General features: G+C 36.7%; 1 protein-coding gene across 8 annotated transcripts in view; it reads right to left on the bottom strand.

Moving 5' to 3' along the window:
- Nucleotides 1-22,152, bottom strand: part of GARNL3 (GTPase activating Rap/RanGAP domain like 3) — a 57,196-nt gene that overhangs the window by 13,258 nt on the left and 21,786 nt on the right. For 5 of the 8 annotated variants that reach the window (XM_042786773.1, XM_032982987.2, XM_032982969.2 and 2 more), the window contains 16 exons: nucleotides 21,502-21,565; nucleotides 21,205-21,231; nucleotides 20,725-20,800; nucleotides 20,012-20,110; nucleotides 19,350-19,453; nucleotides 18,048-18,156; nucleotides 16,016-16,061; nucleotides 13,087-13,193; nucleotides 12,155-12,276; nucleotides 11,259-11,363; nucleotides 8,689-8,763; nucleotides 7,636-7,747; nucleotides 6,828-6,926; nucleotides 1,873-1,989; nucleotides 1,006-1,178; nucleotides 526-684 (listed from right to left, as the gene is read on the bottom strand). In XM_042786773.1, the coding sequence (XP_042642707.1) occupies nucleotides 526-684; nucleotides 1,006-1,178; nucleotides 1,873-1,989; nucleotides 6,828-6,926; nucleotides 7,636-7,747; nucleotides 8,689-8,763; nucleotides 11,259-11,363; nucleotides 12,155-12,276; nucleotides 13,087-13,193; nucleotides 16,016-16,061; nucleotides 18,048-18,156; nucleotides 19,350-19,453; nucleotides 20,012-20,110; nucleotides 20,725-20,800; nucleotides 21,205-21,231; nucleotides 21,502-21,565 (1,594 nt within the window). The remainder of the gene's footprint in view (nucleotides 1-525; nucleotides 685-1,005; nucleotides 1,179-1,872; nucleotides 1,990-6,827; nucleotides 6,927-7,635; nucleotides 7,748-8,688; nucleotides 8,764-11,258; nucleotides 11,364-12,154; nucleotides 12,277-13,086; nucleotides 13,194-16,015; nucleotides 16,062-18,047; nucleotides 18,157-19,349; nucleotides 19,454-20,011; nucleotides 20,111-20,724; nucleotides 20,801-21,204; nucleotides 21,232-21,501; nucleotides 21,566-22,152) is intronic. The other 3 variants (XM_042786774.1, XM_032982979.2, XM_032982996.2) reach the window with 1 other exon arrangement.

The following is a 22,152-nucleotide window of genomic DNA, read 5'->3' as shown; positions in this document are numbered from 1 at the left end:
AAACCCCAAGCCTATGTCCTAGTTAGAAAGATTCAGTTAATTTTCTAGTTGACTGGGCAGCAGTTTCTTAACTAGAACTAAAAGCTACGTGTAAATATTTTAGCCTTAGTACATGCAAACAGGCAAATTTGAATGAGATACCAGTGGCCAACAACTGAAGTTATTTTGCTGTAATTTATTAAACAATAAAACAGTGAGACCACCAAGAAAAAGCAAATAGCAAACTACTGACTACAAAAGGAGAAAAAATAATGTATGCTGACAGCAATATTACAGCGCCTGAAACACAGGCTCTTTCCTAGCTTGTCATACCTTGTAACTATCTGTCCTGGGAGTGAATATTATCACATATCCTGAAAGGAACACGTCTCAGGGTGCCCTAAAGCAGAAGTTATAGAAGTAGAGAGACATGAGGATCTCTATAAATTAACACTCCCAGGAGGTCAGCACAGGATGTACTGAGACTGCAAGAATTTATGTTCAGCATGGTTCTGCAAGAAAATAATTATCATGATGAAAACTTACCTTGTTTGTTTCAACATGATGCAATCTATAGGACTCCCCGGTACTCTCATTAACTAAATCAAACTGATGCCGATATGCTACACAGATCATATTGTCACTGTCTCCAGTAGGTCCATCCACCAGCGTCATAACCACTGGAGGGTCAGAAAGGCATATTTCCTATAATGTAAATAACAGAATTATTCTCTTTTTCAAACAGCTACTGTGGGTGCTACAGGTATTCCATGAATTTAAAGGGATGTGCTCTAAGCACAGAAACATGATCAAGAACAAGCAGAAACTTAAATAAAAAAACCTGAAAGATTTCTTTGGCATATATATGATAAAACTCCATTATATGGCTTCTCACTTTTATTTGTCTGTAGGTTCAGGAAGATAAAAATGCATGCTCTCTGTCTTCCCCTCCCTCCCCCAGCACCCCCCACCCCAGCTGAGCACTTCCCAGTCTGTTAAGGTAATTACTGATTAGATTACACGTACCCGGATGTACTGGAACTCCTCTACTGGAGATTCAGATGACGACAGCAGAGAGCTGCTGATTAAACTCTTGCGTGGATTATATTTCTTTGTGACGAGAAGTAGTTTGTTCCGAATAGCCACAACAATCCTCAGTTCACTGCCATGGTGAGTATTAATGGCGTACAAATGGCAGCCTGAGGAAATAATGCTCTAGATTGTAAGTGTTTGGGGTAGGGTCTGCTTTTTTTTCTCCTGTATTTGTATGATGATTATTACAATGGGGCTCTGATGCGTGACTTCGCCAATACAGAATTACAAACCTCCCAATAGGATAACAATAACTTCTAGGAAAATACAAAAGGCTATGACTCTTCTGAAACCTATTTTTCACTCTGATCTTTTTGAAAATAAAGACTAAATACATGGATTTTCACTATTCTGCAGGTTCCAGTTTTCCACAGCAGCTTCTGAACACCAGAAAATGCTTATGACTACTAAAATAATTGGCAACACCCAGACTAACCTAAGCACTACTATTTAATGGAGATTTGCCACTGTTCCTCCAACTTCAAGTGCTTTATTTCAGTTTCACATCCCTGTATAATTCTCATACACCCCTCAATCCTGAAAGCAACATAACTGTTTTTCTCTAGAGCTTTTCATCAGCAGATAATGCGAAGTAATGCGGTATTTTTACAAAGTTCTAAAATGTCATGCTGGACTTTACCAGACTTATTTTCACATATAAACTTAAAGTTTGAATTGAGTGTCCAGAGATAAAACTGAAAGGTGAACACCTAAAAACTGCCTCAAGGGAGCTAATAAGCCCCTGGCAACTACAGGTATCATACCACAGTGGATGTTTTTAACACAGGATAATAAAATCACCTTTTGTTCTCTCCAGTTTATTTTCTCTGCAGTCATATTTGCTTCTTATCATTTGCTTTGTTTCTATATCTTTTTGGACAGCACTGAGTCTGAAGACAAGGAGACGAGAATCTTTCCCTGGAGGATGAAGAGAGCCAGGAAATAAAAAAAAAAAAAAAAAAAAAAATGGAGATGGTGGTAGTTTGAAATCAATACTTCCAAAGAGAAGCAGCACCTAACAGAGCAAAGATAAAACACGCTGCTTCTCTGGGGATAAGCTGCAACGTCATACAAAACTGCTCATTAACTCTCTAGGCTTTACAATTCTAGTAAGCAATCCCTTCAGCTCAGTAGCTGAGTTTCCCATTAGGTGGTGCTGCAGCAAATAGTGAAAAGAGCTTCAGAACAATGAAATGTACACTATTTTGCAAGTACACAAAATTTCACAAAGTAGCAAAAATATAATAGATAAAAACTGCAGGGCAAGAATAAAAGGGTTAAACTTTAAAAGCTGGAACCACTCATCTGAGCAGCTGATACCTGAATCTATAACAGAGTTTGAAATCCTTTGGGATGCAGACTAGTTTTGCTTACCAATTCTTCAAAGGTAGGCAAGTTAGGTTCAAGGCATATTCCATTTGCAAAAATAATACAGTATCTACTTCCATGGCTAAATTTGTTTCCCACAATGATAGATACAAGCAGAATCCACAACCCCTAAATTTAAAACAAATAAATGATGCACTACTATTTGCAGTTGGGAAATGAGTGACTTAAGAGTAGTTTCTTATCTAAGAAACCAAGTTTCTTAAAATGCAAGCAAGGCAAGATTTTCTGACAAAGGTGGTCTCTTTTACTAGACTAGCTTGTATGGCTAGAAAAATTAAGCATGCTTCCTTAATATATGGTTGGTGTGGATCCCACCATAACAGCAAAAGCAAAATCATGGGTGTTGCCTTCAATTCTGAGAACAGCAACATAAATCAGGCCAGCTGGCCCCTGCATAACCTTCTTTTCCCATAGCAAGTGGAAGAGAAGATGCAATGCTTCCCTAAGTCTTCCACAATTTGAACCATTGAGTAATCTGACTCAGGGAGAAAATTCTTACTGACAAAAGGAAAATAAAACATATTCAATCCTTCTCATTTCAAGAATGTGTGCACACAAGAATCTATGAAGGAGTTCATGGAAGAAGAATGGCAAGTAACATTCGCAGCCTTTTGGAGGGAAGGTAAAAAAACATGAGCTAAGACAAATGTTCAAGGACAACATTACTGCTCTCATCAATTCAGTCTCTCTTCGGACTTAGTCCTGCCTTTGGTGTTCAGTCAGTTATTCCTAACATAACAACCTGAAGAATCTGGCATCAGAATCCGGTAAATTCCTCAAACAAGCAAAGACTGTAAATATAGTTTTCTGTGGTAGGGAGAAATCTTATTAGTCAGACAACCACCAATGCATAGAAAATGCACGTTATGTTTGTAACGTCAAACAAGTTGCCAAAAGATAAAACTATGCTGTAGATTTACAGTGGATCAACTAGTCCATACTTCAAGTCCTGGCAATACTAGTCTGCTCTTTTCCAAAGCCTTTCCCTTTTTGATGAGTAAGTCTGCCTATAAGGTGTTTCCCACTCTATCCAAGAACCTCCATGACTTCTCTGAAACCATCCTTGCCCCTAGCACTTGATCAGCTATCAACTTCTATGCTAGGTGTGATAATTTGGGGCCTGGCTAGCAATGATCATCTGAAATGAGCTAGGTAGCTGTGGAGGCAACTGAATGGGGCTCTATAGCAGTCTGTACACCAACATTTTCTCAGTAAACTACAGCAACTTTTGATAGCATCCCACAGGACTAGGGAAACCAACAAAAGATATAGGAGGCTCTGATTTTACTTCAGAAAAGGCATAAGGCAGAGTCAGTATTAGAAATAACGACACTTAGTGAACATCGTATCGTGAGAATTTTCTGTTAACTGAGTACTAGCCCTGTCATCAACCTTTGCAATAACTGCTTATGATTATGTGATATCTGCTCAGGAAGACTCACAGCTTGTTGCCAACTCTTGAAAAGGGCAAATTACAATCCCATGCCCAAAACTGAATGGCTGTGGTTGCTGCCTACTAACTAACTGATAGTTTTTGTCAATTTAAAGTCCCTAACAAGTTTGTGGCATCTTTATATACGAAGGGAATCAAGAGTGGCTCTCAAATTCATGAAATATTTTAATGCTATGAAATGAGAAATATAATCAAGGACTTGCATGTTCACCCACTGTTTTACACCTACAGCACAATTCTTGGTGCTGCATGTGTTTTCAAACATCATCACATACATAAAAACCTACACATGACCAAACACCTTAAAATGCTCTTCCATTTCTATCAACTTTGATTTTAAGCTAAAGTAGCTAAGGACATGACCTGAAGGAAGGCCATCTTTCCTGATGTAGAATCAGTTGTAATTCTTGTGACTACCATCAACTGCACCGAGATCAGAGATGGTTTTTAGTGCAGCCATGCTAGACTGAAAAAAGTTTATTCTACATTTATTACAGTTTTCTCCTAGATTCTACCTTTAAGTAGTTGTTCCTACCGGCCATAACTGTAGTGTTCAGTCTTAAGTAACTGAGCTGCTACTTCTGCTACATATTTTACAAACATTCTGGGTGATGCAAACAATTCCAAAATGCTACAGCTGTGTACCCATAGCAAAACTCAAGAACTTCTTCTGGCCAATCTGAATGTCTGCAGTCTTCAAATCAAGAAACAGTTGTCAACAGGCAGACAAAGGGGAGAGCAAGTATTGCCACCTAAATTAAGCAGTGTTACTTTTGGGGGCTACGCCAAACTTCAGAAGCCCTTTTATGCTTCCATCAAACATGCCATATTTACCTCTGTAAAGATGCTCTGTGTGTGCAGCAAGGAATAACATGTATGATAACTTCTTTCCTGGGCAGGCACTTCATTATGAAGGCAGAGCAATGACCACTACTTCCACTGAAAATGGTTTTATATGCTTTAAAAAAGGAATTGGGGTTTAAATCCCACATAGGCCATAAGATGTGCACCCCACAGGTTGACAGCAAGCCTGCCTTTCAGCAGACATAAATGTTCACTTTTCCTTGTTGTTTAAATTAGCTTTGGCTCTTCGATCAGTGTGTCCTCTAAGATCCATCACTCCTCTTTCATAATACTAGTTCTTTTGCAGATGTTCCGCACAACCCTCTGTAGTGTTAGATTTATCTATGTCTGCCTATAAAAGTGACCATCATCCAAGATTTTTCAGTTTTATTTAACCTTGTACAGACTTGATTCTTTCGAGCAAAGCAGCATTTCCTCATCCCTCCCTCGCCCTCGTGTCTAGGCATTTTACAAAATGAAGCTGGAACAAAAAAAATACATGTTTGGAGGACAAAATAGATCCATTTCTGTGCCTTGCCTCTCGTTACTAGGAAAAAATTAACCAGCCTATGTCCCAAAAAATCCTCCTGTAGTGTTAAATTTAACTGTGTCTGCATTAGAACAGAGGCCATTGCTACCACAGCAATTTGTGCTGCTGTCATTGATAAATGCTGTATTGGTGTCTTCAGTGCCTTCTCTTGGTATGTTGATCTGAATAAGCTCTTGCTGATAGTTAAGCTTAAGAAGTTAACCTTGTAGTATATAACATTTTATCCCAAAAACTCACACAGTTTCTGAACCTAGTTTACAAGCCCAGTATGAGCATGCTTTTGGCCATCTATCTCATCATTTGTTTAATTCTTGCTGCTGAGGTGTAACCTGAAAATGAAAGGCAAGTATGATTTTTCTTCCATCCCAGGTCTTACTTGCAATAGGGCATGCAAGTACAAAATAGGCCAGAATTCTAGTGAGTATGAAATGCTTCAGAAAGCACCCGTATCAAGAGTTAAAAATCTCTGCAGGTTTTTACATGAGTAAGACTTTATCAGACGATGTTTGAAGTGTCATGAATTGATGCCAGTAATGCTTGTTCTGTTACTTCAAAATGCCTGCTTATGTCTCTCTCTTCAGGTTTAATCAAACAGTACAATGTTTTGGCAATTAAATGTAATCATCTTTTCTAGAAGCTTCACAAGCTAAGCTTCAAATACAACTACCCTTTTCAGATCTTCAGAAATGTCGCCCACCCTCCAGGTGTCTGGAGAGACAACCGCAAATGGCTCTCAGTTTGAGCCAGTTCTGTAAGGTCTCAGGGTAAATTTCATCAGGTGTAGCCAAACTGGGCAACTCCCAGTGATACAAAAGGAACCATGTTTTACCCTAAACGTAACTTCAGACAATACTGAGGAAATAGACATAATGTGGTAAAAAACCATAAAACAGTAATTTACAATTCTTTGTGTTACATTCAAGGATTTGGGTATTGCTTTGCATATGTTGACTTTGTGAAATTCAAATCTCAGACTACTGGGCAAAAAGCACCTCACTGAAAAAAGGACACAGTTTATGCACATTTAATGCTTCCAGATGAGGCTGAAAAGGAAACGTTGTCAGTCCAAACAGCATTTAAGTTCTTTTATACCAGAACCTTTGAGAAAATACATTCTATAGCACTAGGATGTGGTGACAGTTAACAGAATAAATACCAATAAAACACATTTGGTAAAACAGTGACAGCATAAGTAATTTCCCTCACATTTTTGCACAACTGAATAAACGTATAATTCAGTCAAAGTGATTTCCAAAGAGTGTCAAGTTCCAACAATGGCTGAAGAAAGATCATTTAACCAGTTTCAGGCTTACCTTGAAGGAAGCATGAAAGATCATTTGGGGATTTCCACGCCCTCCCCTCAGCCTTTCAGAAAATACTAGCAGTTGCTGTATGTGCTCCCTTACTCTAAATGAGGCATCTAATATACTTATCACTGATAGACACATTTGCCTCATGAGGCATACACACCCAGCACCAGCCACATTCATATGAGAATCAAAGAACAAGGACCTCTCCTACCTTTGTCTGTTCGGGCAATCAAAAGATCCAGAGCTTCCAACACATGCATCTGCTTTATTTGGAGAGTTTTATCAAATACTTGCACTGACGGCTGACCATCTAAAAAAGAAGCACATATTTATTCAAAATCCTGCTAAAACTCGCTAATCACTGGTTTTGACCTATTTCTTTCTTGTAATAAAAGCCTCGTATTCTTAAGAAAATGAAAATACCTGCACAAAGCTGCTACACATACCTCAGCATCATAGCCAATGCTTCCTCATGGGAGAGTTTTATCATTGTCATGGATCAGATTATGCAAATGAAGCCTAAAAGTGACCTTTCCTTTGGAAAGTCTGGGAATTATCACTGAGAACTAACTTCATTCCCTCAATCCTGCTGGCATTGTGTGGCAAACAGGAGATCAAACTAGCAATATCATCATTATGGAAGAAGCAAGCTTTCACTGTCACATGAGCCTTTGGCTTCATGGTCACTATCATCAAGGGCTAAGATACCCAGACAAGCCATTGAAACACTTCTTGAGCTTGGATGTGACTTCATAAGTCTTTCCAGATGGCCAAGAAAACATCTGAAATAACAAAACATTTCAAAACCTGAATTAACGTTGGCTCCCCAATATGGCTTGATTCTGGTGCACAGAGAATTTTTGCAACTAGGTTACATAAATGTAATAAATTCACTTGGGCTGGTAACTATCCCTGAAGGTAAAGACATACCAAATCTGAACAGACCTTATAAACATACATTTTCAAGAAAATGGCCAGATACATAAAATTGACACAAAAACACTGGATCATTTACTAACCATCTATTAGCAAGATGCCAGCATCTGTAGAAACCAGCAAGGACTGGCCCCAAGAATCTGCGCAGACAACCTCATGAGGAAAATTACTGCAGAAAGATTGAGATTCCCAAGGCTATGAAGTAACGTAAGGGATACATATTAAGTACACTAAGAATACAGATCATACAGACACAGAATGTAATTGACAATGGCAAGTAACAACATACAAATGCTTTTAGCAGGATACATTTCCAAACAGTTTATTTTTTTTAATTTGAAATATCAAAATTTAATTACTTTACTTTCCTTTCCACATTAATTGGGTTTGGAGACTAGAAAGTGCAAGACACATTTCTGAAACAGTGGATTTAAAACACACAAAGCTGATACTCAGTGCAACCCTGTAAATACTCAATATGTATGTTATTAAAAAAAGCCCTATAGACTTAAAATGTATGTACCACCATGCATACGCAACTTGCTTACATTTTATGGCTCAGTGTGATGTTTAGTCACTAGCACATGGTATAAATTAAAACTGCCTTTCTGCCAGATTGTTCTTTCGTCATGTGTTCTCTGTACTTACCTCACAGAGTCTGCCCCTCCTCCCCCAATTTAAGTATTAGTTGAAGTCTCTGAAATGCTAGAAGCGCTTCTGAAGCTTCTGTGTATGATGCATGCAGAAGAGTGTTGTTCGCATCTTTCACTCCCTAATGCCCTTGAACAAAATCTCATACTACATAAAGTAAAAACACAACTGAATTTTGTTTTAAACTTGATGCAGAAGTTAAAATAAAAGATGATTGCGTACAGAAAATAACATTTTTATCAAATATTCTCAGATACAAAAATCTCCACACTTGCTTTAATTTGAGAAGTGCTCCTGCCTTCAGGCTCATCCTTTATTAATTTGATATCAGCTGCACAATCACTTTGATATTATACATTTCATCTTTGCTGCTACAGCATCTAATTATAAAAGTAAATAAACAGTATGCAGAACTGATATGTAATGGCATACTTGATAGTGTTTAATTTTCTCATAACTCTCCTCAGACAGACCAGTTCACTCACCTCCTTTTTACAAAAGCTTGTGGTTGCCAAGTTAGCTGTGGCATCCCCTTTCACAGTGGTTTTCAACTTCAATGCCTGATACAAACAGATGTTTTATGTAAATTGAGTTTTGTCAGAAATAGTCAAGCTAAAGACTATAAAGAAAGGACAATTTAGGACTAGAAGGTAACTCCACTTTGGAAATCCTATCACATTTAAAGTAATTAGGAAAGAAAAGAAATTCTGTATATCCTGAACAAAGTCGGCATGAATCACTACAGGGCTGACAGGTATATTCTCAGCCAAAATGTATGTTGGCTGGGTCAGCTTTGGGGTTTTTTTGGGGGGTGCGGGTGTATAGGGTGCAGTGGGGGTGTGTGTTTTTGAAATGGAAACTCAAATCAGAAAAGAAGTGTCAAACATAATAACAAAGCCTCTACCCCAAATCATACAGACTACTCATCTACACAATTAATTCTATAAGCTACCTGGATAGAGGATCCTTTTATCCATTATACAAGCTGGCCTTTCACTTGCAAAACTTCCTAACAAACCACTAAGTCAAACTATATATATATAAATATACACATTGCCAAGGGTGCTAAGGATACAGTCACAGTATCACAAATTTTTCAACTAGAGGTAACTAGAAGCGAGCTGATTCTGAAAGGGCTAAGGACTCCAGAGAAATACTGTAAAAACATAGTTCCAGTGAGATATACAATAACTCCGTTTACGGTATCTTATATACCTTCATTGCTAACCTTCACAGCAGCGTTCCTATAAAGTGATGACACATGGAATTGTCACAGCATTCTTTAATGCAAAGTTTAGAAATTTCCTAAATCAATTTAGCTGTCCTAAAGTTTGCCTACCATCATGCACGGTCCCTGTGAAGTGGCAGTAATCAGCTGCATGCACCATTTCCACCTTTGCATTAATCATGGCTGTCAGCTTACAGAGATACATTAAATACTTCATTGCATTAACATTTTAATTTTATCCCACCAGTCAATAGAGATCACCCTGACAATAAAGAAATTATTTAAATATAGTGCTGAGCCAGTCATCAATGAGTCTTGTTTACAGTTTAAAAACTCAGTGGACTAGAACTAAGGGACAGACGCATTCACAGAGTTTGGCAAGAATGCCCTGGAAGACATGTTGAAATGTGTTCAAGCCTACAATTTGTAATTTAGAGGAAAGTTATTTTAAGGAAGGGAAGGATTTAAAAGTTAAAAGAACCTTAAAGAAAAACACAAACAAATAGGTATTTATGAATTTTTAACCCAGATATTACACATTTCCCTTCAATGAAGATCATGCCGGGGATGGAAGTCTTGTTTAAGAAATGGATCCCAACTTGATTTGTTATGTGAGTATCTTATCACCATTTACCTTAAGGGAAGCCGAGAGAATCAAGCTTACAGGTTTCTATACTTTCAATAACCATGTTTTTTCTTTAACTTCTGTAAAGTAATTAGTAAACTTGGGGAACAAATAATTTGTTACTTCTGTCTGAATATTACAAATGCGTTCACTTTTTTAACACATACCCAGAGTGACTAGCTATTTCAAGGTGGCTGGGGAAAGGGTGGGCAAAACAGAGGAGTAGACTTTGCAGCCCTGCCAATGCAAGGTTTAACAGCCCTCAGATTCTTTTGCACCAGCTCTCAACCACCTGGATCTATTCTCTACCTTTAACCAGATCTGAAACTTCTCAGACTCTTCCACTCTTTAGCTAACTAACTCAGATAAAAAAAAAATGGAGGGAAGGGAGGAGGCTTGGGTTTTGTTCGTGGTGTGGGTTATTCTCTTTGTTTTGTTTCATTTTTTTGGTTTCCCACTCTGTTAACTCCTGCTGAGTTAAATCAGCTCAGAAAAGAGGTATTCTTAACATATGCAGCAGGACCACATCACCAGTCCAGGATCAAGTAGAGACAAGCAGGAAGGGACAAGGGAACTAATGAGCACAGACACTGCCTTTTTTTCTGCTGCAATGAACTGTCAGATCAAACCAGACTACCTAAATCATCAGGAAGTTTTACTCCTCACTGAATCAAAATGTCAGTAAGTCCACAGAAGATTGGAGTCAGTGGCTGGTGTGTTCAAAGATCTATGGCAACCTCCGATTTAGCAGAAAGACTGTCAAGACTTCTTCCTGGCTAAAACAGTGTAAATAATTTCTAAGTAGTTCAATATAAATAAAACATATAGAGAAAATCCATGAAACCTTATGTTTCTCCAAAGCACAGAAACACTAAGCACTATTCTGCTTAGAAGCAGAAAACATCTGCTGTACAAAGTAGGGAAAGACCTTTTAGGTTTGATCCTAAAGTGTGATTTTTCCAAACTTCCTTCAGCGTATGTATTTTATAAATATTTGTATTGTGTACCTCAGGTATTACAGTTAAATATTTTTATTCATATTCTACCTTAACATGGCTTAAACTAATACAATACAACAAAACTATTTCTGACCACAGAGAACTGCATTAAGTCCTGACAACTCTGCAAGCTAATCAAATTCTAAGAAAAGGAGTGACACAGTCTTTGTAAATATAGGTGCATACCTCCTAAATTGATCCTACCTGACCAAGTCGGACAAACTCTGCTTGCCGAGCTTCCTCTTTTTTCCGTGTTGATTTTGGGGATTCTGGTAACACATCACTGAATGACCTTCTATTGAGCATGTTCTAAAACAGATAACATTTCTTTTTTAAACTGAACCAAAAGTTTTCATAATCTGTTAATCTGAGTTAATTTAATGTGGTATCATTTAAATTTTCTATCTTTTTGGGGGATATTTTACTGTGGCGATGAATCTAACTGTACAGCTTCTCACAGAACAGAAATGGCAACTCTTCCAATCTTTGAGCGCTTTACTTTCCAACTTGTCATAGTTTATCACTGTCGTGTTCTATACAATCATAACAAAGACCACGGACATGAATACATGGACAAAAATTTAAGCAGATCTATTTAGCTAAGATAAATAAACAGCAGGAAGAAACCAGCACCTCACTAATTTTAGAAGTACTGAATTTTTTTTAGTTAGTTAAGAATTACCTTAAGAATGACTTCATCATCTAAAATAAAGTTATCTCAGTTACCCAAGGGTAAAAGGGATCCAAATTTCCACATAATAGAATGAGTAAGTGCTGGTTTTATGGTGACAAGAGTAATACCTGTATTTGTAGAGCCTAATTTTCTTATTCCCTTGCTCCAGGTAAGCTTATACAAAGCATGACAATGTTATGCTTCTCCTCACACCTGGTTTAAACAAATGCACGAAGAGTCCTATCCTGAAAGGACTGTCTGTCAGCTTTTATATAACTGTAAAACAAGTTATATGACAATAGGTGTTTAGCCTAGCGTATGCAATTCAGTGCTCATTAGGACTACAGTCTTTTAGAGCAACAGAACATTCAACCTACTAGTGAGAACAGGAGAGCCAATGTGAGGGATGCAGAGACTTCTGACTTACATTTACCTTATGTAGATCCGGCATCAGGTCTTGGTATAAAGAGCGGATCAGCATGTCTAGAGTGCGTTGACGTTTCTGAGAAAATGTTGGGGTTTCCAAAGTGGCCTTTTCTCCATTTATTACTAAAATTTTATGGAAAAGAAGATACATTACCTACATGAACTTTGTCTTACAACTTCCACTGACTCTAGTTTGCCTCTGTACAAAAATACCTATTTTCCCCTTAGTAATTCAGAGCTGCCTCCTTTCTGAATGTTTTTTAGAGAATAGTCCTTCAAGCCTAAAATAGGAGAATTCTACAAGGCATTGCAATAAGCTCCTAACTAATAAAAAAAGTAAAGACAAACTGCTAATCAATCTAAGTACTAAACCAATTTAAATATGCAAAATGAGTTATTAGTCAAGTTCCTGTCAGGTAAGCATCTAATTGTAATCATCATGATCAGTTCTGAGATTTCTTTTTTACTGATTTAGAAGGGCGAGTAAGGGTCAATGAAAACTGGAACTGAATCATTACAGAATTAAAAAGTTCTCAAAGGTGCTGAAAGGCACCTATGGAGCATGCATTCAGAAAAGCTTGTATTTTCAGGCTGCTAACCTAACACCTACTACTAAATATCAAACAGCATTATAGATTTTCAGATCTCCAAGTCCTTTAAGAAAATGCAAAGCTAAATATGGCTGCCCATTCTGCAAATGTAAAAGTCGCTTTGTATCTAGTAGCCTGAAAAGCATAATTGCATAGAAATTCAGTTGTTTGTAAATCTGACTGGAACAATTTGATGAAACTGACATCCCATCTATGCTACAGATTTGGGGAGAAAAAAAATCTATACAGAACAGCAGCATACACAAGAAAATGTGCTTGCATTTTAAGCATCATGAATTTCAACTTATTAAAAGTGCTTCTAGCAAAAGAAAGACTGACTTACATTTCACCAACACAAAATCTCTGAATTCCTGGTGATTTGTAAACACAGGTGGGGATGGAAGGGGAGGCCCAAAAAGAGGAACACTTTCTTCTGAAAATATTTTCAGCCTATTGAAAGAACAAATCTTTATCTATATTGAAAGTTACATTCAAACCCCACCATTTTTATAGACACTATTCAAAACAGAAGAAAGAACTGGAAACTTATCTAGGTATGTCTCAGGTAAGAACTCCCACAGGTCTAACAAAACATTCACTTGGAATTATTCATTAAAGCAAAATTCTGCTTTCTTTACACAAACACTGGGACACTAACAATTACAATAGAACTTTGCAATTCTACTGACAATGCTTTTAGTGGCACTAGCAAAATCTAGCCCTTTTCAAAAAAGCTGTAAAAGAACAGTTCTTTGCCTACAAAATATGTTTTCCTTTTAGATTTTCACCTTACCTATTCATTCACCACACGCATGAAATATTTGATTCTTTCCAAATAACAACGGTTTACTTTTGACCCATACGGAATGGTTCTTTTGACCCATACGGAATCCAGCATAGTAAGAACAAATGGCAGCTACAAAAACTGTGCATACAACATGCTAAGCAAGCCATAGTTTCTTTAAGGTAAGTAATCATTCCTCAGTATTTCAAATGATAGTCTGCACAATTTTCTTCACTGTAAGATAGCAGTCAGAGAAAGATCTTCCAAGTGGCACGTGCAGCTGACACAGGTCACAGCAAGTTAAGTGGTAAAATTATAGATTCAACCCATCTCTACCGTTATACAAACCAGACAGAATTCGCTTGCTCAAAAAAACAGCAGTGATTGACTGGTATTGAGTCACATGGATTCTCATGGATTCATCCAGTCTTTTTTCATGAAAGTCTAGAAACTGCACATACAATCTGAAGTGCAGTATTACATTTGCATGAATATTGATCATTCTAATACTGTTTTCACAGGTTCAATACACAATTTCAGAGATGCCCTACGTCTACGTTATTCCATGCAGGTAAAAAATAATCATTTATCACTACACTGGGTGTGAAGTGTTCCTTGGCTAGAGCAGAATGAGTTAGGATGGGGAAAACTACAACAAACCTGAAAATAATTAACATACATAAAATATAAACTAATTCTAAGAAGAAATTCCGTGTCAGACCTCACAGTGGCATTGCATATGAGACAAGGAAAATTTGTCTCAAAAGCCTAGAGTATCCCCTGTTTCTTTTGACTGAAATTTTGGCTGCTTGGAAGAATGTTGTAACAAAAAAAATAATAGAAGAAACAAGAGTCCCATGCAGGACTAAGGTGAAGGGACAGAAAGAAATGCAATTACAGGTTATTCAAAAAAAAAAAAAAAAAAAAAAGCACTAGTGACATATTATCAGTTCCGGGGTATTGCAGGTCTCTTTCACAATTTGCCTGAGTCCTCAGAGTTATGGAATTGTCAAGCAAGGAGGAAGCAAAACTAATCTACCTAAGGACTCTTTATTCCTGGAAGCCATTTCCAAGTTCCTTTCTTTCCACTGCAAGCTAACTAGTAGTTTACCTCAAAGGAACAGACCTAATGCTGCCAACCTTCAGCTTCGTCCTGCAAATGTGGTGTAGAATGATTTGCAAACAGTTTGAAATTTTGCAAAACAGTAACTGATGTCATGTAGCCTCACACAGCCATTAGAAAGTTGCATTCAAAGTCTAACACATAGACTTCACCCTTCCTTCTTGCTAAGTTTTTAAGCTTTGAGTGTGGTAGATACACACGCATATTCCAGTTTGAAGTATAATTTTAGTTTCATGCCCTGACATTTCCTTTCTAGGGCTGGATAAACCAAACATTTTGGTTTCCTAATATAAGTTATTTAGCCATGACAGACTTCAGCATCTGAACTGGCAGCAATTTCAAACCTAACCAATCCTCTCCTCAGACACATATCCAAAAGAGAACACAATTCTCCCATATCTTTTTGACCTTCTTTTGACTTTGAGTTAATAGTAAATGACTTAGCATACTTTCAATAGAAGAGGGATCATTACAGACATGGCTAGTACTTTGTACAGGAGAAACAACAGTGGCAAGTCTACGCATACTGAGAACTGCAGCACACACTAAATGGTGGCTCTTTTATTTCTCTTTATTGCTTATTTGGTTCAACCCAAGGTGAATCCCTCCCACGGGCTTGGACAATGACATTCGATTGCCATTCTGCTTTTTCAAGACTGACAGATATCCCTGGCATCTCACCAGTAATCTCAAAATGATAGTTGGGATTAACTATTCAGTTAAAGCCACTTTGTTCATCAAAGCCTATGGCACGAGGCTGCAGAAATGTTTGCTTTTCAGATTTTGGTGAGAACCAACAGACTCAGAGTTGGACAGCATATGCCTCCGAGTGTGAGGGTCTCATGGCTAAGTGGAAACCAGATGAAGAACACATTATTTACCAGTAAAATTCCACTAGGTTTTATGCATGTGATGTCCAACTGTACACGTACTCTATTAAGATCCCTAAAAATGAACTGGCTTACTTAGCTACAACCAAACCCAGACCTGTAAGGATCGAGAGTCCATGGCTTTCACAACATTATACCTAATTAACTTTCACCACACATGTAGTTCACTATGTCATTGATCTAACCAGATATGAATGTTCCAGGCATATCTTCCATCATTTTGCTACATTTAATCTAAAAAGTAGTTTTGTTTTGCCCCATTAGTTTATGCCTGTTCCAGAATTTCTTTCTTCTGATAGTTAGAAACATGCAACTTATTCATAGCCAGTTTACATCCAGGTCCATATTGCTCTTCAACGTCATAAATTCATCTGGCTTCCGGGCATACAGACAGACGGACAATACAAAATCTTTTCCCATTATCTCTAAATAATCAGAAATTCAGTGTGAATTACTTGTTACAATCAGCACCTACCTGTAACTATCATTCTGCTTATTATATCTCACTAAGGCAAAAATATCTGCCATACAGTTAAGGAAGTTAATCCAGTACTAATGAAGCTCATATGTAGTTTAATATACTTTTTTTCCTGAAGCAGATTGCAGATTTAATAAAGGTAAAACATATTCATTAATGTAAATATATAAAATATTCTAGACTATACACATTATATTGTTTACAAAGGAGGTCCCATACAAAATTTTCTTGTGTTTGATCAAGTTTCAAAAATTGAGCTAGTACCACAAATACAGACTTTCTTGTCCTTACATGAAGCATAAAAGATACTACATAGGTTTTGTATTTTGTGTGTTTCATAGACTTGTGATTAAAAATTCTTTTAGTTGGTAACAAAATACTGATTCTTAACTTTGATTATTCCACTGAAGAAAATTCCAATGAAATAAATTATCTAACACAATTAGAAGAAAAAGAGAGGATGATTTTAGGTGCAAGTACACAAAAATGTATTATTAGACTTAATTCATAAATTAGCGCAAATGTGGGTAGAAAAATCAAAGAAATCCTTATGGTTGACTTGCAAGATATTTTTATGGAATCAGTTAGAGGCTTCTTGCTTTGACAGATTTCCTTAACACTGTCTCTAAGTTTTCAGTCCTCAAAGAAAGTGTAAGTCTGAATAACTTCACTAGTTGTATGAGTTTGTTCCAGATAGAATAAAGAGATCCTTGCCCATAGCTGTGGATCAGCACTATCAGAGACTGCAGAATAAAAAAGGTTTATGATGGGATTCAATTATTTCAATGTAAGCATCCAGAGCTGTTTAAGATGCTTGAGAGTACCTTGCCCAGCCTCCAGCTGCTATTTCAAAAGGGGCACAGATCACCTGTAGGCCCTGAGTCGTATCTACCAGGCCTGCACAGATATTTCAGATATGCTAGAAGATCTAAATTGGTGCTGGATGCTTTTATTTGGGTAACTCAATCCTACCCCACAGATGACACATGGCAAACCCTTACAGCAGCTATCACTGCTATGTAGGACAGCACAGTGGGATACCTGTATGCTAATTTGTCCCCTGGTAGAAGTAACAAAAAAGGGGTGTTATCTAGTATGTAGAAAGTGAGTATGAAGCGCTAGTACAGATCCAATGTGCTTTGAGATTTATCACATCTGACACAGATCAGTGTCAACCCCCAGTTTTCTTGTGGACACCTTTAACCCTAACTACTGTCAAGTGAAAACATCAGGAAGGTGATGTTACTCCATCAACCAGCTGCAGATTACTTAAAATTACCTAAATGATTACATATCCTTATGGATTTAGGGCACATCTGCCCCTCCAACTCATTATGTTTTTGTAAGTTTTGTGACAATTTTTAAAAACTCAGCAACAGAGCACAGATAGAAATAAGAGTTTTCTTCTTTCCATCCGTTTTTCTTCATTCCATTCAATCTAGCCTAGGAGATGCCAGACTGGGATCTATGGATCACCGCTGTGACCCCATAATAGTGCTTAGTGATTGGCAGCTGGTTTTTGGAATCATATTGTCTTTACAATGTTTTCAAGCAAAAGTTTGAAAAACACAGACTGCCGAAAATCTGGAGAATATGTGGTTTATGGTCTGAAAGATTTGAGAAATACTAATCTGAAATAAACAGCATCTAAACATTAAAATGAAATATTCAGTAGCTAATGCCAAATTAATTCACATCACTAACAGAAATATTTTCATTTCTATTTTATGAGAATGTATGAAATTTAATTTGTGAAGTGATCCAAATAAATACCTTCAATAAAAATACAATTTATTCACATTTTCGCTTTGACTTTATCTTTTAAGTGGTTCAACATAAAAATTGTTTTATGAGGCAGACAGAAACTCCTAGTCAAGTAGGTGAAGGTAAAGAACGCAAGAATGCAGCTGTCTTTCTAAAATACTTCTCACCTCCATAATCAGCATGCAGGAAGGTCTTAGGGTATAATCAAAAGTAATATTAATCTTAAAAAAAATAAAATCACTAGAAAAAGTAAGGAAAAAGATACGTGTAAAATGAGAGCGAATCATGGATGGCTTGAATGCTGGAGAAGACTCTTCTCCTTCCTGAAATACGATAGTGACAATGTCATTTCCAATATGTCGCTTCCTTTCTACCTGGAAGAAGAAGAGAGAATAAGAGAGAAAACGAAGGAAGGAGAGAGAGAGAAAAAGAAGGAAGGAGAGAGAGAGAGAGAAAAAGAACAGACACAATGACTTAAAAGACATAAACAAACACCTTAACAATTCTGTGAGAGAATGGTAAAACAATATTCCTAAACTGCAAACAAAAAAATTACGGTCAACATGATTCCAGCCAATTTACAATTATTACTTAACTCTAAGCAAGTAAACCTAGCAATGCCATGGTACACACACAAGGCAGCTGCTAGAACAGCAGCTACTGCATATCTTTAAGTTAGCAAAGCACTCATAATTCCTGTATTTTCCATAATTAATATTCACAAATTGGGCACAGAACACCTAGCACACCAAAAAAGCAAATCCACTACTTGAAATAAAAGGAAAAAAACCCTGACACTGAGTTATTCTTTAAGAACAATAAATGTCCTGATTGGCCTCTGGTTTCTGCTGTGATCTTGTCATCAATCCAAGGCAAAAGCATAAGAAAACTGACATGGAAATAAAAAAAGGACAATATAATTATGTCGTGGTTTAGGCCTGATTGGCAGCCAACCACAATGCAGCATCTAATTATATTATTATAATAATACATAATGTATAATTATTGTTTAAATAAGAAAATAGTAAAACAAGTAATTTGTGAGTAATTTTAGGTAAATCATTATGAATGTGTGATGTATAGGTAAATACATGTGCTTATAAAGTATATTTTTCATTCAAGGAAGGTTCAAGCAATGGATGACAGCACATTTGAACAAGTACCCAAGAACCCACCTAGTCAATCTATGAGAGGGCAATGGCAGTGCTGTAGAGGAAATGCACAAGGCTTCCCATTAACATGCTCACAAGGGGATTTTCTTTCAAGCTACATGAATTGCTACCTGAGTACAAGTTGTGTGTTACATATGTGAGTATTCTGACAATTGACACATAAGTCTAATTTCCATCCTTCCAATTGTAAATGCAGCAATGAAGCTCTACAAGTCATCTGAATAACAGAATACTCAATCATGTCTCAATCAATTTTGACCTTTGCAAGTGTCTTTTGTACCTTAGAGATAACATGATGCATTATCTTCTAACCAACATCATGAATTTTTCAGCATTAGGCATAATATTGAGATAAAAAATACAGCAAAAGTCTTAAGACTTTTATTTCCATGTACCTGCTGCTTGTTCTCTCTAGAATACGGTAGCATGGTTGAAACATGGAACATAATTTCATGCCCTTGAAAAACTGTATAGATGGAACAGGTTCCTGTTGTATCATCTGCAAGGGAAGACAACATTCTCAGCAGGAATATGTCCTTTAGGTTTTCTAAAGATCAAAAGATATTTCAGGTCCTTCTACCAAACCTTCTTTAGTCATCCTTTTTTCTGATCCATTTTAGAAAATGTTCACGCTATATGTTTTATGTGGCTCCAAATGTAAGTTTGCAACCTAATCTGCATTTTTACACACTTAAAACCTATGATGTCCTTCACCTAGCCTCCTGAAATCACACACTCTTCTTCAAGCCATGATGCCCTACTATCATGAAGCAAGTCACATGTCAGATTAACCTTCACCCCATTCCAATATAAAATGAAACCATTCGCCTTGAAAATACAGGTCATATAAATACTTTTCTTCAACCGCATTCCATCCCAATGATGTAAGCTAACCTGACTTTTTTCCGGTGAAGCAAAGCATTTAGCATGCACATAAGGAAGTCTGTTTTGGCACTGTATTACTTCTACAATATATAAAATATGTGCATGCAACAAGCAAAAATGTTTATATTGCAGCCTCCCTCTCCCGCCTTTTTTGATTCAGATGAGTTCTTACTTTTAGTGTCCAGTCCTCCTCTGTAGCCTGTCCAGCCTTTCAATGTAATTGTATCACCCAAAAGATGCAAAAATCTTTGAAAGGTTTCACTTCCAGTTTCTACATGTGGAGGGGAGAAACATTACAACAGAAAAGCACATGTGATAATAGAATACCTATAAAAAAATAATGAAAATACAGGAACAGGTCCTGCGTCCAGGACACCAGGATCAAAGTTTCAGCTGAATTAGTTTCTCCTCATGTCATCCAAGCCTTCTACATTTACAGAAACAGCATCCCTGCCTTGTAGAACAGGAATCATCATGTGACATTAGACAGTCACCTCTTTTGCTAACTCCAAGACACTGTTCAAGCGCATAGAAGAATGCGATCATGCTGCAAAAATGTAAAAGAACTAGAAACAATGACTTTTTGAAGGTAACATGAGTCACCTCCTTCAACTGCCTCCTTTTTCTAAATCTTATGTTTTATATTCTATTTCTAGAAAAGAAATTTCAGTATCATCCAAGTTGTAATAGTAGGTTTCCTACAGTAACCTTTTATAGAAATAGAAGGCTCTACACTACAATTTTTCACCCAACACAAACATGAAAACATAACAGAACTACTGCTTGCATAACCATCACCTCCGTTCTGGCTTCCACATGTAGGCACTACCCTATATTTTTTTATTCAGATGAATAAAACAATCAAGAAAAAGGTGAAAAACTCACCATTGCTGAACATTTCATCATCTGTAAGCTGCCCATCCTTAGCATAAAGGACTCCAAATTTAAAATTCACAGATCCCTTAGAAATAAACCCAAATATTATATGATAAACAGGCAATCAAACAAAAGACCTAAAATACTGTTTTGTCTAAGGACTTCTATATACATACCTTTGTATACATCCTATACATGGGAATATACATTTCATACCAACTCCAGTATGTGCTCAATTGGCAGATACCTAATAATTTACCTTTGATCATAGATTATGGATTTTATGATACTAACTTGGTGATCTAATAATATGATATATTAAGTTGGTGCTTAAAATTATTTTTCATCTCATACATTGCAAATAAATAGATTTTTTTATTAACTCCAATAAGCAATTGATTTCTAAGTTGTCACAAGCATGGCAGTGCAAATACACGGCTGTATTCGTTGAACAGGTCTGTGAGCTAGGAGTGGTAAATTTACATTTACCTCTTGCTCTTCAAGAACCAATAAATCCTGTAAACAAAACAATAGCTTTAGCACACAGGTATTAAAGATAACACAAATAAAACTATAACATCTCTGTATATATATAAGTTTTGTTTTGAAGTGGCCAGTTCAACTGATAAAGACAGTTTACTTTGTAGCATCCTGTAACCCTACTCATCATTATTATCTTGTTACTGAACGAAACAAACTAGTAGCATTTATACTTAATGACTTCCTTCTCCAGAAAATAATAAAGGGGAAAAAAAAAAAAAAAGAAAAAAAGAAGTCACCTCCTACCTTCTGTATCTCAGGATGAAAAATTTCCCTTGGGCTCTTCTCAAATTTGTCAAGACTCATAGCACTGAAAAGAAAATGAAATATTGCTTTATAGAATAGCAAGTCTATATTTCAACATTAAACCACTAACTGGCTGCAGTTAGAACTGGTTGCAAAAGGAATTGCTCAAAGAGCCTCTGTTACATGGAATGTTTTGTGGAATAGTCATTTCTTCCTCACAATACTAACCTCCAAGATTTCCTAAACTTCTTTGGTATTTTAAAAACAGAAATTAGTAAGACCTTGCATGAAGATTAGGTTTAAATTGACTGTATATACTTATAACACACAGTGCTTTATTCCATCACCCTTCACTTTGGCTTTATACATAACCATTGTGAGCATTTTAGGAGGACTCAATAACCTCTTCTATTTTGTAAGCTTTTCTTCTCTCTCTTATAAAATAATTCAAGGGAAGTCAAATGAAGAATGAGCAGTTCATCATTGAATTCACACGCCAAAGATCCACAAACAGAAAATAAAAAAGTATTTAAATAGGAAGCTAGCTCAACTGCCTCAATAAACAGAAATATCTAATTAATCGCATTTTTCCCTAACTCATATTCCTCTATTTACTGTTATTTTTGCCCATTTTTTTGCCCCAGCATTAAT

This window comes from Tyto alba, unplaced genomic scaffold (genome assembly GCF_018691265.1).
Source record: "Tyto alba isolate M040663 unplaced genomic scaffold, T.alba_DEE_v4.0 Super-Scaffold_11, whole genome shotgun sequence".
Classification (NCBI taxonomy): Eukaryota; Metazoa; Chordata; class Aves; order Strigiformes; family Tytonidae; genus Tyto; species Tyto alba.
Note: the sequence above shows the minus strand (reverse complement) of the source record. Positions and strands in the feature narration are given on the sequence as shown.